At 47.8% G+C, this 17,945-nt stretch overlaps 1 protein-coding gene across 2 annotated transcripts in view; it reads right to left on the reverse strand.

The window, feature by feature from the left end:
- Positions 1 to 545: 545 nt before the first annotated feature.
- atl1 (atlastin GTPase 1) overlaps positions 546 to 17,945 on the reverse strand; it is a 105,043-nt gene continuing 87,643 nt past the window's right edge. For both annotated transcript variants that reach the window (XM_072489785.1, XM_072489784.1), the window contains 2 exons: positions 7,825 to 8,256; positions 546 to 767 (listed from right to left, as the gene is read on the reverse strand). In XM_072489785.1, coding sequence (XP_072345886.1) covers positions 561 to 767; positions 7,825 to 8,256 — 639 coding nt within the window. In that variant the 3' untranslated portion in view covers positions 546 to 560. The remainder of the gene's footprint in view (positions 768 to 7,824; positions 8,257 to 17,945) is intronic.

A 17,945-nucleotide genomic window follows, 5' to 3' on the forward strand; every position in this document is an offset into this window, starting at 1 on the left:
GACGTTTGCGAGCCTAGGGGCGCTGGAGGGGAAGTTTGGGCTACCCCAGGGAAACGCTTTCAGGTACATGCAAGTGAGGGTGTTTGTGAGGCGGCAGGTGAGGCAATTCCCGCTGCTCCCGGCACGTAGGATTCGGGACAGGGTGATTTCGGGTGTATGGGTTGGAGAAGGCAAGGTTTCGGCGATTTACCAGGCGCTGCAGGAAGAGGAGGAGGCCTCGGTGGAGGAGTTAAAGGGCAAGTGGGAGGAGGAGCTTGGGGAGGAGATAGATGAGGGTCTGTGGGCTTATGCCCTGAGTAGGGTTAATTCTTCCTCCTCTTGCGCCAGGCTCTGCCTAATACAGTTCAAAGTTACTCACAGAGCGCATATGACAGGGGCGAGGTTGAGTAGGTTCTTTGGGGTGGAGGACAGATGTGGGAGGTGCTCGTGAAGGGTTATGGAGAACGGGTAGGAAGGTGGAGTTGAGGCTGAGATGAGATCAGCCTGATCGTATTGAATGGCAGAGCGGGTTCGAGAGGCTGAATTGCCTACTCTTGCTCCTAGCTCTTATTATATCCATATCAGAGACACAATGTCTGAAAACCTCTGGTAAGATAGTGCAGATGAGGTGCATTACTGCTGCAAGATCTGTACACATTTTTATAGCTTTTAAATCTATTTAATGGGTTGATACAATGGCATGGTACATTGGACATTGGAGATATGATCTCAATAGAGTGAGTTCCCTGTTCTTCCTTGTGTGCTGGAGAAATGCTGGGCAGATGCTTCTGTTAAACAAATAGGGGGGAGGGGGAAAGAGAATTCAATAAATGGGTAAGGGTTTCCAAGTAAACAATACTGTATGTTTAAACAAGCTTACACCAAATGCCTTTACTAATCAACAGGGTGTATTTAGATAAACATAACGTTCAAGAAATTAGTTTCATGCTTTTTGTTCCAATTGAAAATCAGTGGTCTTTTATGCTGGGAACAGCCAAAGCATTCACAGATTTGTTACGTAAAAGTTCACGGCCTTCTTGTTTCAAGAACCATGTAAAATGATGCTGGTTTGATATTTATGCTTGTCCTGAATTAATGATCTTAGCATCCCCTGCTGGTCTACACAGATATGGCAGGAAGAACGAGATTCACCTCCAGCTATTCTCATACATTTAAAGATAGCAAAGTTAAAGTAATTTACTATTTAAGTTCTCGATAGTTTGTGAAATTTGGCCTGTGTTTGAGGATCAGTAATAGTGGATTACCCTCCTTCAGTTTCCTACCTAAAGGCTTGGTTATTATTTGCCAACCACAGCAAAGTGTCCTGATATTGTTTACCATGGGAAAGGGCAGAGAGGCAGGCCCCGAATCTGCCTCAGTAGGAATGGGGATCAAACCCAGAGTAGTTGACATAAATCTGACCTACATGCTGGCCATCCAACGAACTGAGCTAAGCAGCCCCCTCGCCCCTCAAGTGGTTGATTATGGGAGCCATTTCAAATTGAGGCCCTCATGAAGCACGCCCTTTACTTAAAAAAAATATTTTGTTTTGTCCTCTGAAATTTAAAAAAAAACTATGTTTAATAATGATCTAGTAATGTGAAGGGAGTGAATATTAAGAGATGAACAAGCACTTAAGATGCGGTTTGTTAATTTTACAATAATGTAATAATTACCTATTCATATTTGTTTTGTACAAGTTATGTCCAAAAGTCTAATTTTTACAATTTATCAACTTGAATTGCCCCTGCATTATCTATGAATCAGAACATTATATAACATATTGAAGCGTTTTCCAAGTGTGCCCATTTTGGCCTTGGGCGTTCAGAATCTCTCTCAAATGTAAATTCAGCTGAGTCTGCCCAACTTTCTCTCTAAATTGGCTCAATTAAGGTGATATAAACAGTTATAAACCTGTAATCTGCAACCATAACTATCACAAAATTACTTCCAGCTTTGAGTCATTTAGTTACACAAGTGTCTCTCTATTTAATCTAATTCCACTAATGTAGCCACAGGATTATTGATATGGCTACTAAACCACCACAATTTTATCATAGAATCATAGAATTTACAGTGCAGGAGGCCATTCGGTCCATTGAGTGTGCCCTTGGAAAGAGCACCCTAATTAAGCCCACACTTCCACCCTATCCCCATAACCCAGTAACCCCACCTAACCTTTTGGACACTAAGGGGCAATTTATCATGGCCAATCCACCTTGGCTCACTCGTGCCTGACACTGTGTCAGGGGGACTCCCGGAATCTGGTACATCATAATGAACGTTCTTTTATTTTTCTGCCTCCGTAGGTAGTTCAGGCAGTGCCCTATTGGGTCCCCCCGCTCCACCAACACCCCAACTCCCTCCCTCCCCACCACCCTCCTTTCCCCTCTCTCCCCACTATCCCGTTCTTTCCCTTCTGTTGGTGCAGAGGCGAGGGTATCTGGTCTCTCCAGCGCAAAGTTTAGTGCTTGTACCATTTCTTTTTGTAGAAATGTGTGTGAACTGTTTTAATAATTAGAGTATCCACCCCCCTTCCCCGTACATTGGTACTGAGGGGCATGTACCCCGTTTCTCCAACACAAAATTAGTGTTTGTACCATTTGGCCTTGTATATATTTTTTACTGTTTTAATAAAAAGATATGGCCAACCCACCTAACCTGCACATCTTTGGACTGTGGGAGGAAACTGGAGGAAACCCACACAGACATGGGGAGAAAGTGCAAACTCCACACAGTCACCCGAGGCCGGAATTGAGCTCGGGTCCCTGGAGCTGTGAGGCAGCAGTGCCTCCGTGTCGGATATATACAACATTTTTGTTTTTGTTTTGAGTACATGTGTTTGCATTTTTTCTCTATCTATATTGTTTAAACTCAGGTTTTGGAATACACTGCCTCGTAGGCTGGTTAATTCAATAGTAATCATCAAAAAGAAATTGGATGAATACTCAAAGAACAACAATGTTGGGGTGTCAGAAAGAGCGCAGTAGTGGCACGAACTGGATTCTTCTTCGACAGCACTGGCGCAGACATGATGGGCTGAATGACCTCCGGCACCGTTTAAAGCAAAGCGATGTGCATAAAAATAGGAAATAAGTTTTTAATGGAGTAAAATAGTCTATTTTTGGTAAAATAATGGTGCTCCACTACACCACACCACTGAAGCGTTGCTTGCACTGTTTGAGAGAGGAGTCAAGAAAGGACAGAAAGAATGGCAAATCAATCGGTAAGCTGTCACAGCCAACCTCGTAGGGTGGTGGGAATCTGGAACTCACTGCCTGAACAACATTTAGGAAGTATTTATATGAGCACTTAAAATGCTACAGGATACAGGCCACATGCTGGGAAATGTGATTAGAGCAAATAGGTGCTTGATGGCCGGCATGGACACGATGGGCTGAAGGGCGCCTTCCGTGCTGTAAAAGCTCTATCAGCCTGATTGAACGGCCTCATCTCGCTTGACTCGTCCATTAAATCGCTCGAGAGGTCTCTTGCGCGATCTGTGATGCTCGGGATGCCTTTCGAGATCGACGTCGCGATCTGGTTCTCTGCCTGACTGGGCGCGATCCAGATTTGCATATTTAAGTGAGCATTTAGGCTCACTTAAATATGTCTGTGCCGGATTCTCCCAAGGCGGTGGATCGAACGCCTGCGCCTGGGGGACCCCGCCATGGCGCCGTTTAGCACTGGTCCACACAAATGTGGACCGGGTGTAGTGGCACCTGGTGGGGGGGGGGGGTCTCCCATGCCATCAGAGGTCCCGGGTGGTTGGGCTCTGGACAGGGTGGTACTCTGGCACTCCTGTTGCCACAGGGGCACCTTGGCACTGCCATCTGGGTACCTTGGCAGTGCCAGCCCAGATGGCACTGCCAGGTTGGCACTGTCAGGGATCAGGCCCACTGGTGCCCTGTCCTTATGGGGTGGAGTGAGGGGGGAACTCGAGGATCTCCTAACAAGTATGTTGGCGTTTTGTGGGGGGGGGGGGTGGTCTGAAGGCTGCAGTGGGAGTCCGAGGAGGATCTAGAGATCGGAGAGATTAGGGTGTCATTTAAAAATGGTGCCCCGATCTCTTCCTGCATTGATGAGCTGAGCTCACAGTGCAGGGAACGAAGGTGAGTGCGGCCTCGGCGGGGCATTCCTTGCTGAGGCCAAAAGAAAAAACAGAATCCCATTAGATAGCAGGGTTGTTCTCGACGCTGCAAGCACCAAGATATACCCCACTAAACGCACCCAAAACGGGACTCTATTGTTTTCCCATTAAATCGTGCGCTATCACTTTATGACATCTCAGTGGGCAGCTGCTGAGCAGATCCAAATTTAGAAAGTCGCATCATTGTCATTTGGAATGATGGCATTTTGGAAGGGAAGTATGAAAGCAATACATTTAAAAGGGGAGATCTGTAAAATAAAAACGCTTGCACTTTGAGTAGTTAAGTTTAAATTCTATTTACTTAGTCTAATGTGCAAGTGTATTACTATTCTAAATACAATGGCCATTTATGCAAAGGAATCATACATTAAAGGAGGGACAAAAATGCATTGGAACCAGTTTGGATAAGATTCATTGGGCTGATCCCTGGGGTGAAATGTTTGTCTAATGAGGACAGATTGAGCAAGGGCAGCACGGTAGCATTGTGGATAGCACAATTGCTTCACAGCTCCAGGGTCCCAGGTTCCATTCCAGCTTGGGTCACTGTCTGTGCAGAGTCTGCACGTTCTCCCCGTGTGTGCGTGGGTTTCCTCCGGGTGCTCCGGTTTCCTCCCACAGTCCAAAGATGTGCAGGTTAGGTGGATTGGCCATGATAAATTGCCCTTAGTGTCCAAAATTGCCCTTGGGGTTGCGGGGTTAGGATGGAGGTGTGGACCTTGGGTAGGGTGCTCTTTCCAAAAGCCGGAGCAGACTCGATGGGCCGAATGGCCTCCTTCTGCACTGTAAATTCTATGAAAAGTAGGGCCTTTGTTCATTCTAGTTGGGAAGCATGCGAGGTGATCTGATTGAAAGATTTAAGATTCTGAGGGAGCATCTGAGTAGATGCCAAGAGGATGTTTCCACTCCTGAGGAACTAGGAGACTTAGTTTAAAAATAAGGGGTTGCCCATTTAAGGAAGAGAGGAGGCAGAATCTGTTCTCGCAGAGGGTGGTAGTATTTGGGATTCTCTTTCCCAGCGATCAGTGGAGGCTGGGTCATTGAATATATTCAAGGCTGAGTGAGACAGATTTTTGATTGACAAGTGAGTCAAGGATTATGGGGGACAGACAGGATTGTGGAGTTAAGGCCATCAGATCAGCCATGATCTTACTGAATGGCGCAGCAGGCTCGAGGAGCCTAATGGCCTATTCCTGTACTGGATTCTGATGTTTTTATCTGATATTAACTCAACAGACTCAGAGCTGAATAGTTTGGGAATTAAGAGACAAAATTTATCCAAATTTCTACTAATATAACAAAATATAAAATAATGAAATTACATCAGAATAAGATTTTTTCTAATACATTCTGCAAATGTGTTTATTAAATGGGAGGGGAGGGGACTTGGAAGGGTTGGGGAGGGGAGAGTATTCCTGCTCCTCCAACCCATAAGAGGTGGTAATATTATTTCAGATGCTGCATAGGATTCAGAAGAATATAGGCTTTTCAGAAACTTAACAAAGCTGAAACCTTGCAAGTAAAAGTGTTTAACTGTTAATAGGCACCAACAGCAGCTGAAAATGACTTTTAACAATTGCAATCTATGGAAGAAAAGCAGGCAAAAGACTGATGCACAATGAAATTCTTTTGACTTTACGATGCAGCCTGTTGCAAGATAGCACATAAAATGAAGGCTTACCTCATTAGTACTTCCCTATGAATTGCAGAAAGGAGAGAGACAGTGTTGAAAGGAGAAAGCTAATCTGAGCACCAGTTTTTAAAAACAGCATGCAAAAGAACAGGCATCCTTAACTTATATATTCCATTTACAAAAAATAGATTTATGCTATGCGTTTACAAAATCAATTGAGACCTTTTAAGGTGCATTTCTACGTGATTTCCTTTTTGTCCTGACTCTAAGATCCCTGCCGTACAAATTTGTTTCTATACAGTAATCCTGCAGAACTTTTTCATCAATGCTGTATGGTGACTTTTCCTCTGAATATGCCTCTCTTATTCCTCCTAAGCTTTTACAGGCTTTCAAGTCCAAACTTTAGACATGAAATCCTCATTTGTCTTTGTGTTCAGTTCTACTATTTCACCCTGGTCCTTGGTCCTTTGCCTTGCATTTCCAACAACAAAATAAATCCATGCCCATTTCTGGTTTAGCACAGAGGGCTAAACAGCTGGTTTGTAATGCAGAACAAGGCCAGCAGTGCAGGTTCAATTCCCCTACCGGCCTCCCCGAACAGGCGCCGGAATGTAGCGACTAGGGTCTTTTCACAGTAACTTCATTGAAGCCTACTTGTGACAATAAGTGATTATTATTATTTCCTCCCTCCTTTCTGTGTTCTCTCCTTCAGACAGGGAAATTATCAGCCTGAGCTTTACAATTAATCATTTCTGCTATTCGTGTCATTATATTATCCTCTTGCAGCAGGTGCACTTCCTTAGTGGGAAATCTGTGGAATCAGTTGCCTCCTTCTAAGCCAGAATGATCTTCATCCACTGGTTCAAATGACTTGGCCTTACCAATGAGGACAGATAGGATCGGATGGAGATGTGACATTTACTCCCTTCATATGGGTGGGAATAGAACATCATAACTTCATAACTTGTCTTATCAATTTTTAAAAGAAAATGATGGAAAATTTGTTCCGTTTTATTATGTGTTTTCAGACGTGATAGAGCTGCAGATTTCAATATATATTTCAATTAATTTTATTTTACTTAGTCTTAATATTTTTAATGTTTGGTATAACTAATATATTGTTGGCCACAAATATCTTTTGCTAGATCATCCCCTCCAACTCCATCTTTTAAATGGGCAAGAATTTTGACAATACGTTCTTCACTCTGGTAGCAAAGGAAGATAAGACTGCTAAAAAGCACCAAGTGAAAACCTAAGACCGTAACTGCAAAACATTAAAATAAATGAAGTAAATCTTTTCCTCAACTTTTCCTGAGGATATCAATTCCTTGCAGTGTTAAGTTCCACTGATGATGTCCGCTTTTTTGCCACCTCAGTCATGTGCGCATTCCCCATACATGAATCTCGGCAGTGATCATCAGAGGGAAGGGGAATAATGTCCTCTCTGATTTAATGCTTCTCCAGGACCACATGCCCACTTCCAACAGTGGCTACTGGGTAGCTATCCAGGAACACTGACCGAACCTACTGCTACTGAAACCGACACAGATTTGCTCCTACCATTTAAGATCAGCTATCGCAGGACAGATTGGATATTTTAATCTCGAAGAGCAGGTGGTTGGGAGATTATAGTGGGAAAGCGTTGGAGCATGGTAGGAAGCTGACGCCAAGGAAGACAAGGAACAGAGAGCTGACCCATTGCCAGGAAGTGGGTTGGCATTTTAAATATGTCAATGAGGTTGGCCGCCTCTACTTTAACCGTGAATTTAATGAAAGGATCAGGGAGAGCTAACATGGTGCTGTTTGAAAATAGCTTGCTAAATTATACTCTAATTACTTGCATGCATCAATATTCAAATTTCAAAACCAAGATTTCAGGTTTATTAATAATGATAATTCAGATCTAAAAGGAAATAATGTTATGTTGTTTCAGATTGTATAGCAACATTCTGCATCTCTATTTTAAAGCTGTTTGGAATAATTCAGTGTCCTACAAACAACAAAAGATTATTACAGAAATATTGAATTGTACTAAAATGGAGAAAAAAATCAGCAACACACTTACCTGGTCCCATAAGGCTCCTGCTACTTGGTCTATGACACCTCCAAGCTCTCTGTATTCTCCAGAGTATCTAATATATGCCCACGTGCACAGGGTGATCAGAGCCAGCCCCATTATCATGTTGCACAAACTAGCTATAATGTCCACTCCAATAAATCCCGTCACTCCAGCTATTACATACATGATAAATATCACCACAAATAGAGTGGCAGGTGTACGGGCAGCATGGAAGATGTTTTTACTATCATTGTGTTTTATGTAGTTTATGTACAACTCATCAATTTCATTCTCCAGTTGTTGCAAATAACGGCGGCTGAATTCCTCTCCTCCCATCTTCTTGACTCCACGGAATAATTTGACTGCTTCATCTCGGAGTCCCAAGTGTTTGTTCTGGAGGTCACTAGGTGCGAGGAATGGTTTGTCTCCTCCGCAAATCTACAGGACAAAACATATTTGTGAGAGACAGGAATAAAAATGTATCCTACAAAAAAATACTAAAATCTGTGCCGTACTAAATTTGCAAACACATGAATATTATTGTGTTTAAAGATATCACAGCAGGCCTTCGCTTTCTCCCAATACTGGACAGGGGCAATGCACACGGTGCCCTACAGCTCAAGGTGGCTGTGACTTTCTGTTCCTGGTCATTTATACAGCCTGGGACACTGCCAGTGCACGCTTGTCTCCTGGTGCAACTAAGCAGAGTCGAAAGCAAAGCTGCAGGCTTGTCCTGAGAGTTAAGGATTCATCTCCTGATGACATTGGCGCAAGGATGCCAGGAGGAAAATTGAGGGAGCACTGGAAATATTGGGAGAAACTGTAATATGGAAAAGTGCATGAGATCGGATGTGGGTTGGGGGTTAAATTAGGAAAACCTCGAAGCATGTTGAGAACGTGGTCCCAATTCTCCAACCTCCAGGTTTATTTTTTAAAATGTTTTTATGGTCTACAAAACAAGGATAAGTATGGACAAACAGTAGGAAACAGAGAAAAAAGAAAAGTATTAACTCATCGGTCGGTTTCAACTATTTACATACATATATCGGCGTTCTTTCTCTTGCATTATTTACAGTGGTGGTTGTGGTTTCCTGTTTTTCATTCCCCACTGTTGTTTTGGTTCTGGCTGCCTCCCCCGCCTCCCTTTTTTTTCTTCTCTTTCTCCTCCCCCCCCCCCTCCACCCGACCTCTTTTGTTGGGCATGATTGAGTTCCATGACTCCCTGCCACCCCTCTCATTCCCTATCCCCTCCACCCCCCACCCCCCCTTCCTTGCTATGTCGTGGCTACCCCCTCCTGTTCTTTGGCTTCTTAGTTGCTGGATACAAACAGGTCTTGGAACAGCCGAGTGAATGGCTCCCACGTTTTGTAGAAGCCTTCCTCCGACCTTCAGATGGCGAATTTGATTTTCCCCATTTGGAGAAATACCGATAGATCGGACAGCCAGTCTGCAGCTTTGGGTGGTGCTGCTGACCGCCAGCCGAGCAGGATTTTACGGTGGGCGATTAGGGAGGCAAAGGCAAGGGCTTCGGCCCTCCTCCTCATGAATAGATCTGGCAGTTCTGATACCCCGAATACCGCCACTATTGGGCATGGCTCCACCCTCATCCCCACCACCTTGGACATTGCCTCGAAGAAGGCTGTCCAAAGCCCAGCAAGTCTGGGGCAAGACCAGAACATGTGGGTGTGATTGGCTGGGCCTCCTTGGCACCGTTCGCATTTGTCCTCCACCTCCGGGAAGAACCTGCTCGTTCAGGTTCTGGTTAAGTGGGCTGTGTGCACCACCTTTAGCTACCATTTGGCTTAGTCTTGCGCATGTGGAGGTGGAGTTGACCATGTGCAGTGCTTTGCACCAGAATTCCCGCCCTATTTCAAACCCCAAGTCCTCCTCCCACTTTTCCCTCATCTTGTCCAGTTGGGTGTTGGCCCCCCCAAGCAGTTGCCCGTACATGTCGCCACAGTTCCCTTTCCCTAGGATGTCTACTTCCAACAAGTGAATGTCGTGGATACATCCTTGTTTCCCATCGTACAAAGCTTTTGATTTGTAGGTACCTAAGTTAGTTAGTACCACCCCCCCGCCCCCCCCCCCCCCCCCCCCCCCCCCCCCGCCGCACAAAGCTGGAATCTTCCGGTCAGTTTTTTGAGCGTTGTTAGCCTGTTGTTGGTGTAAAAGTCCCTAACTGTCAGCCCCCCCCCCCCCCCCCTTCCTGTCTCCACCTTTTGAAGGTGGCGTCCATGGCCGCCTGTATGAACCTGTGGTTGTTGCAGGTGGGGCCTTGTCGGACATTTCGGTTAACCCGAAATGCTGTTGCAGTTGGTTCCACGACCAGAGTGTTGCTACCACCACTGGGCTCATTGAATATTTATTGGATAGGGATGGGAGTGCCACTGTGGATAGGGCCCGGAGGGAGGTCCCTCTGCAGGAGCCCTCCTCCATAAGCAGTTGCTGCCCAGTGGTAATATTGCAGGTTTGGGAGGGCTTGGCCCCCCGTGGATCTCGTTCTCTGCAGTACTCTCTTTGGGATATTTGCGTTCTTCCCTCCCCAAACAAACGCCATAACCAGTGTGTCCAGTGAGTTGAAAAAAGCCTTGGCATGCAGATCGGGATGGATCTAAACAGGAAGTGGAACCTGGGCAGTGCGTTCATTTTGATCATCTGCACCCTTCCTGCCAGGGAGAATGGGAGTGTGTCCCCCCCTCTGCAGGTCCTTTTTGACTTCCTCCGTCAGGCTGGTCTGGTTCCATTGTGGATCCCTGTCCAGTCCTGAGCGATTTGGATCTCCAGGTAGCGGAATTTGTGTTGGGCCTGTTTAAAAGGCAACCGCTCCAGCTCTGCCCCTCCCCCCTGCGGGTTCACCGGGAAGATCTAACCTCCAGGTTTATGAAGGGAAGACAAGGGACAGACAGCTGACTCACTGTGAGGAAGCGGATCGGCATTTTAAATATGTTAATTAGGTGCCACTTCTGATTTGGGTTGCAGTATCGTAAGCCAGGTTTTTTTTTAATAAATATTTTATTGAAAATTTTTGGTCAACTAACACAGTACATTGTGCATCCTTTACACAATATTATAACAACACAAATAACAACGACCTACTTTATAAACAAAACATGAATAAATAATAAATAACAAAAATGAAAACTAACCCTAATTGGAAACTGCCTTATCACAAGTAACACTCTCCAAAAATATAATTTAACAGTCCAATATATAATTATCTGTAGCTACGACTTATACATATTATGCAGTATATATTAACAACCCTGAGAGTCCTTCTGGTTCCTCCCCCCCCCCCACCCCCTCCCCCCCCCCGATCCTGGGCTGCTGCTGCTGCCTTCTTTTTTCCATTCCATCTATCTTTCTGCGAGGTATTCGACGAACGGTTGCCACCGCCTGGTGAACCCTTGAGTCGACCCCCTTAGGACGAACTTAATCCGCTCTAGCTTTATAAACCCCGCCATGTCATTTATCCAGTGCCGGGCATGACCAAAACATATGGGTATGATTCGCTGGGCTTCTCGAGCACCTCGCACACCTATCCTCCACCCCAAAAAATTTACCGAGCCGTGCTCCAGTCATATGCGCCCTGTGTAATACCTTAAACTGAATCAGGACTAGCCTGGCATACGAGGACGACGAGTTTACCCTGCTTAGGGCATCTGCCCACAGCCCCTCCTCGATCTCCTCCCCCAGCTCTTCTTCCCATTTCCCTTTTAGTTCATCTACCATAGTCTCCCCTTCGTCCCTCATTTCCCTATATATATCTGACACCTTACCATCCCCCACCCATGTCTTTGAGATCACTCTGTCCTGCACCTCTTGTGTCGGGAGCTGCGGGAATTCCCTCACCTGTTGCCTCGCAAAAGCCCTCAGTTGCATATACCTGAATGCATTCCCTTGGGGCAACCCATATTTCTCGGTCAGCGCTCCCAGACTCGCGAACTTCCCATCCACAAACAGATCTTTCAGTTGCGTTATTCCTGCTCTTTGCCACATTCCATATCCCCCATCCATTCCCCCCGGGGCAAACCTATGGTTGTTTCTTATCGGTGACCCCCCCCAAGGCTCCAGTCTTTCCCCTATGCCGTCTCCACTGTCCCCAAATCTTCAGTGTAGCCACCACCACCGGGCTTGTGGTGTAGTTGCTCGGTGAGAACGGCAATGGGGCTGTCACCATAGCCTGCAGGCTAGTCCCCCTACAGGACGCCCTCTCTAATCTCTTCCACGCCGCTCCCTCCTCCTCTCCCATCCACTTACTCACCATTGAAATATTAGCGGCCCAATAATACTCACTTAGGCTCGGTAGTGCCAGCCCCCCCCTATCTCTGCTACGCTGTAAGAATCCCTTCCTCACTCTCGGGGTCTTCCCGGCCCACACAAAACCCATGATGCTCTTTTCGATCCTTTTAAAAAAAGACTTCGTGATCACCACCGGGAGGCACTGAAACACAAAGAGGAATCTCGGGAGGACCACCATCTTAACCGCCTGCACCCTCCCTGCCAGTGACAGGGATACCATATCCCATCTCTTGAAATCCTCCTCCATTTGTTCCACCAACCGCGTTAAATTTAACCTATGCAATGTGCCCCAATTCTTGGCTATCTGGATCCCCAGGTAGCGAAAGTCCCTTGTTACCTTCCTCAACGGTAGGTCCTCTATTTCTCTACTCTGCTCCCCTAGATGCACCACAAACAACTCACTTTTCCCCATGTTCAATTTATACCCTGAAAATCCCCAAACTCCCCAAGTATCCGCATTATTTCTGGCATCCCCTCCGCCGGGTCTGCCACGTATAGTAGCAAATCGTCCGCATACAAAGATACCCGGTGTTCTTCTCCTCCTCTAAGTACTCCCCTCCACTTCTTGGAACCCCTCAACGCTATCGCCAGGGGCTCAATCGCCAGTGCAAACAATAATGGGGACAGAGGGCATCCCTGCCTTGTCCCTCTATGGAGCCGAAAATATGCAGATCCCCGTCCATTCGTGACCACGCTCGCCATTGGGGCCCTATACAACAGCTGCACCCATCTAACATACCCCTCTCCAAAACCAAATCTCCTCAACACCTCCCACAAATAATCCCACTCCACTCTATCAAATGCTTTCTCGGCATCCATCGCCACTACTATCTCCGTTTCCCCCTCTGGTCGGGCCATCATCATTACCCCTAACAGCCTCCGTATATTCGTGTTCAGCTGTCTCCCCTTCACAAACCCAGTTTGGTCCTCGTGGACCACCCCCGGGACACATTCCTCTATTCTCATTGCCATTACCTTGGCCAGGATCTTGGCATCTACATTTTGGAGGGAAATAGGTCGATAGGACCCGCATTGTAGCGGGTCCTTTTCCTTCTTTAAGAGAAGCGATATCGTTGCTTCAGACATAGTCGGGGGCAGTTGTCCCCTTTCTTTTGCCTCATTAAAGGTCCTCGTCAATACCGGGGCGAGCAAGTCCACATATTTTCTATAGAATTCGACTGGGAATCCATCCGGTCCCGGGGCCTTTCCCGCCTGCATGCTCCTAATTCCTTTCACCACTTCTTCTACCTCGATCTGTGCTCCCAGTCCCACCCTTTCCTGCTCTTCCACCTTGGGAAATTCCAGCCGATCCAAGAAGCCCCTCATTCTCTCCCTCCCATCCGGGGGTTGAGCTTCATATAATTTTTTATAAAATGTCTTGAACACTCCATTCACTCTCTCCGCTCCCCGCTCCATCTCTCCTGCCTCATCCCTCACTCCCCCTATTTCCCTCGCTGCTCCCCTTTTCCTCAATTGGTGTGCCAGCAACCTGCTCGCCTGCTCCCCATATTCGTACTGTACACCCTGTGCCTTCCTCCATTGTGCCTCTGCAGTGCCCGTAGTCAGCAAGTCAAATTCTACATGTAGCCTTTGCCTTTCCCTGTACAGTCCCTCCTCCGGTGCTTCCGCATATTGTCTGTCCACCCTCAAAAGTTCTTGCAGCAACCGTTCCCGTTCCTTACTCTCCTGCTTCCCTTTATGTGCCCTTATTGATATCAGCTCCCCTCTAACCACCGCCTTCAACGCCTCCCAGACCACTCCCACCTGGACCTCCCCATTATCATTGAGTTCCAAGTACTTTTCAATGCACCCCCTCACCCTTAGACACACCCCCTCATCTGCCATTAGTCCCATGTCCATTCTCCAGGGTGGGCGCCCTCCTGTTTCCTCCCCTATCTCCAAGTCCACCCAGTGTGGAGCGTGATCCGAAATGGCTATAGCCGTATACTCCGTTCCCCTCACCTTCGGGATCAACGCCCTTCCCAGCACAAAAAAGTCTATTCGCGAGTAGACTTTATGGACATAGGAGAAAAACGAGAACTCCTTACTCCTAGGTCTGCTAAATCTCCACGGGTCTACACCTCCCATCTGCTCCATAAAATCTTTAAGTACCTTGGCTGCTGCCGGCCTCCTTCCAGTCCTGGACTTCGACCTATCCAGCCCTGGTTCCAACACCGTATTAAAATCTCCCCCCATTATCAGCTTTCCCATCTCTAGGTCCGGAATGCGTCCTAGCATCCGCCTCATAAAATTGGCATCATCCCAGTTCGGGGCATATACGTTTACCAAAACCACCGTCTCCCCCTGTAGTTTGCCACTCACCATCACGTATCTGCCCCCGTTATCCGCCACTATAGTCTTTGCCTCGAACATTACCCGCTTCCCCACTAATATAGCCACCCCCCTGTTTTTCGCATCTAGCCCCGAATGGAACACCTGCCCCACCCATCCTTTGCGTAGCCTAACCTGGTCTATCAGTTTCAGGTGCGTTTCCTGTAACGTAACCACATCTGCCTTAAGTTTCTTAAGGTGTGCGAGTACCCGTGCCCTCTTTATCGGCCCGTTCAGCCCTCTCACGTTCCACGTGATCAACCGGGTTGGGGGGCTTCCTACCCCCCCCTTGTCGATTAGCCATCACCTTTTTCCAGCTCCTCACCCGGTTCCCACGCAGCTGTATCTCCCCCAGGCGGTGCCCCCCCACCCATCCCCTCCCATATCAGCTCCCCCCTCTCCCCAGCAGCAGCAACCCAGTAATTCCCCCCTCCCACCCCCCCACCCCCCCCCCCGCTAGATCCCCCGCTAGCGTAATTACTCCCCCCATGTTGCTCCCAGAAGTCAGCAAACTCTGGCCGACCTTGGCTTCCCCCCGTGACCTCGGCTCGCACCGTGCGACGCCCCCTCCTTCCTGCTTCTCTATTCCCGCCATGATTATCATAGCGCGGGAACCAAGCCCGCGCTTCTCCCTTGGCCCCGCCCCCAATGGCCGCCTCCACCTCCCCTCCTCCCCCCATCACCACCTGTGGGAGAGAGAAAAGTTACCACATCGCAGGATTAGTACATAAAACTCCTCTTTCCCCCCTTTTTAACCCCCCTCTTTGCTCCCCACATTCGGCCCACCACTTTGTTCAAACGTTCTTTTTAATAACCCGCTCATTCCAGTTTTTCTTCCACAATAAAAGTCCACGCTTCATCCGCCGTCTCAAAGTAGTGGTGCCTCCCTCGATATGTGACCCACAGTCTTGCCGGTTGCAGCATTCCAAATTTTATCTTCTTTTTATGAAGCACCGCCTTGGCCCGATTAAAGCTCGCCCTCCTTCTCGCCACCTCCGCACTCCAGTCTTGATAAACGCGGATCACCGCGTTCTCCCATTTACTGCTCCGAGTTTTCTTTGCCCATCTAAGGACCATTTCTCTATCCTTAAAACGGAGGAATCTCACCACTATGGCTCTGGGAATTTCTCCTGCTCTCGGCCCTCGCGCCAACACTCGGTATGCTCCCTCCACCTCCAACGGACCCGCCGGGGCCTCCGCTCCCATTAACGAGTGCAGCATCGTGCTCACATATGCCCCGACGTCCGCTCCCTCCACACCTTCAGGAAGACCAAAAATCCTCAGGTTGTTCCTCCTTGCGTTGTTCTCCAGTGCCTCCAACCTTTCCACACATCGTTTCTGATGTGCCTCATGAGTCTCCGTCTTCACCACCAGGCCCTGTATGTCGTCCTCATTCTCGGCTGCCTTTGCCTTCACGACCCGAAGCTCCCGCTCCTGGGTCTTTTGTTCCTCCTTTAGCCCTTCGATCGCCTGTAGTATCGGGGCCAACAGCTCTTTCTTCATTTCCTTTTTGAGCTCTTCCACACAGCATTTCAAGAACTCTTGTTGTTCAGGGCCCCATGTTAAACTGCCACCTTCCGACGCCATCTTGGTTTTTGCTTGCCTTCCTTGCCGCTGTTCTAAAGGATCCACTGCAATCCGGCCACTTTCTCCTCCTTTTTTCATCCGTGTCCAGGGGGGATTCCCTTCTGGTTTACCGCAGTGTTTTTAGCCGTCAAAATTGCCGTTGGGGCTCCTATCAAGAGCCCAAAAGTCCGTTTCACCGGGAGCTGCCGAAACGTGCGACTCAGCTGGTCATCGCCGCACCCGGAAGTCGTCGTAAGCCAGGTTTATCAGACCTCAGTAGTAGGACGGCTGAGCCGTTGCCTTTGCTATACGGTAAGTTCCTATTTCACGTTGCCTCGTTTAAAATTGCTTCGCTATAACATTGGTAAGTTAATGGGACCCGTAATCACACTGAGCACGCAAGATTCATTTTAACTTAATTTCCCATGTGATTTATTGGCTGCATTCTGTAGCAGCCCCTCCCACTCTCAGACTAGCTTGTGGCCTCCCCCATGACAGACCCTGCGACCTCTCTCCCTCCCCGACCTCCAACATGCAGCCTCTCCCATGCCTGACCCCACCTCTCGCCAAATCTCCTGCTCCATGACTCACCCTTTCACTGCTTCCCTTTCCTGAACCCGGTGTTCCCATTCAAGTTCCAGATGCAATCCGAAGCCGGAGCCCCGAGGTTGTGAAAGTGCGGTCCCAATGGTGCAGAACTGCTGAGCTGGGGCTGTTGTAATCCAAGTTTAAAAAAAATAAAAACTGTAAAGCCCCTTCTCTTGCCTTTTGCTGCTCACCTCCAGAGCTTCGTTCATAGTGAGCATTCAGGAGAAGGAAGCGGTGAGCAGGGGCATTTTCTTTTTTAAAACGGTAAGGACAGCAGATTTCCTGCCCTAAAGGACATTGCTGAGCCAGATATTTACAACAATCCAAAATCCATGATGAGACTAGGGCAGCACGGTAGCACAGTGGTTAGCACTGTTGCTTCACAGCTCCAGGGTCCCAGGTTCGAATCCCGGCTTGGTTCACTGTCTGTGCGGAGTCTGCACATTCTCCCCGTGTGTGCGTGGGTTTCCTCCGGGTGCTCCGGTTTCCTTCCACAGTCCAAAGATGTGCAGATTAGGTGGATTGGTCATGCTAAATTGCCCTTAGTGGCCAAAAAGGTGGGCTGGGTTTGCTGGGTTACGAGGATAGGGTGGAGGTGTGGGCTTGGGTCGGGTGCTCTTTCCAGGGGCCGGTGCAGACTCGATGGGCTGAATGGCCTTCTGCACTGTAAATTCTATGATTCTATGATTTCAGATTCAATTTAGTTATGCAAAGTTAAATTCCCCAACTACCATCTGAATTCATGTCATCTGAATCTTTACTGAAGTTTCTGGATTTCTAGTCCAATAACATAGTCACCAGGCTATGTTTTTCATTTCATACAACAACCATCCTTGAAGACTTGGGCTTCTCTGAGGGATCATAGAATCCCTCCAATGCAGAAGGAGGCCATTTGGCCCATCGCGTCTGCACCAACCCTCAGAAAGAGCACCCTATCTAGGCCCACGCCCCCACCCTATCCCCATAACCCACCTAACCTTTTGGACACCAATGGGCAATTTAGCATGGCCAATCCACCTATCCTGCACATCCTTGGACTGTGGGAGGAAACCGGAGCACCCGGAGGAAACCAACGCAGACACGGGGAGAATGTGCTAACTCCACACAGTCACCCAAAGCTGGAATTGAACCCAGGTCCCTGGCGCTGTGAGGAAGCAGTGCTAACCACTGTGCCCCGTGCTGCCCATGGTGGTAATAAGTCTTCAATTTATGGATTGTGTATGCAGGCCCTTGCCAACTGGGAATTTGCTTGACTACCTCAATCCATTTCACAATTTGATGCTTACCACCAACAATCAGAGGAAATGTTCATCTCAGGCGTGAAAGGCCAATGTCACTTACTG

The sequence above is a fragment of the Scyliorhinus torazame genome, chromosome 2, assembly GCF_047496885.1.
Source record: "Scyliorhinus torazame isolate Kashiwa2021f chromosome 2, sScyTor2.1, whole genome shotgun sequence".
NCBI classification, from domain to species: domain Eukaryota; kingdom Metazoa; phylum Chordata; class Chondrichthyes; order Carcharhiniformes; family Scyliorhinidae; genus Scyliorhinus; species Scyliorhinus torazame.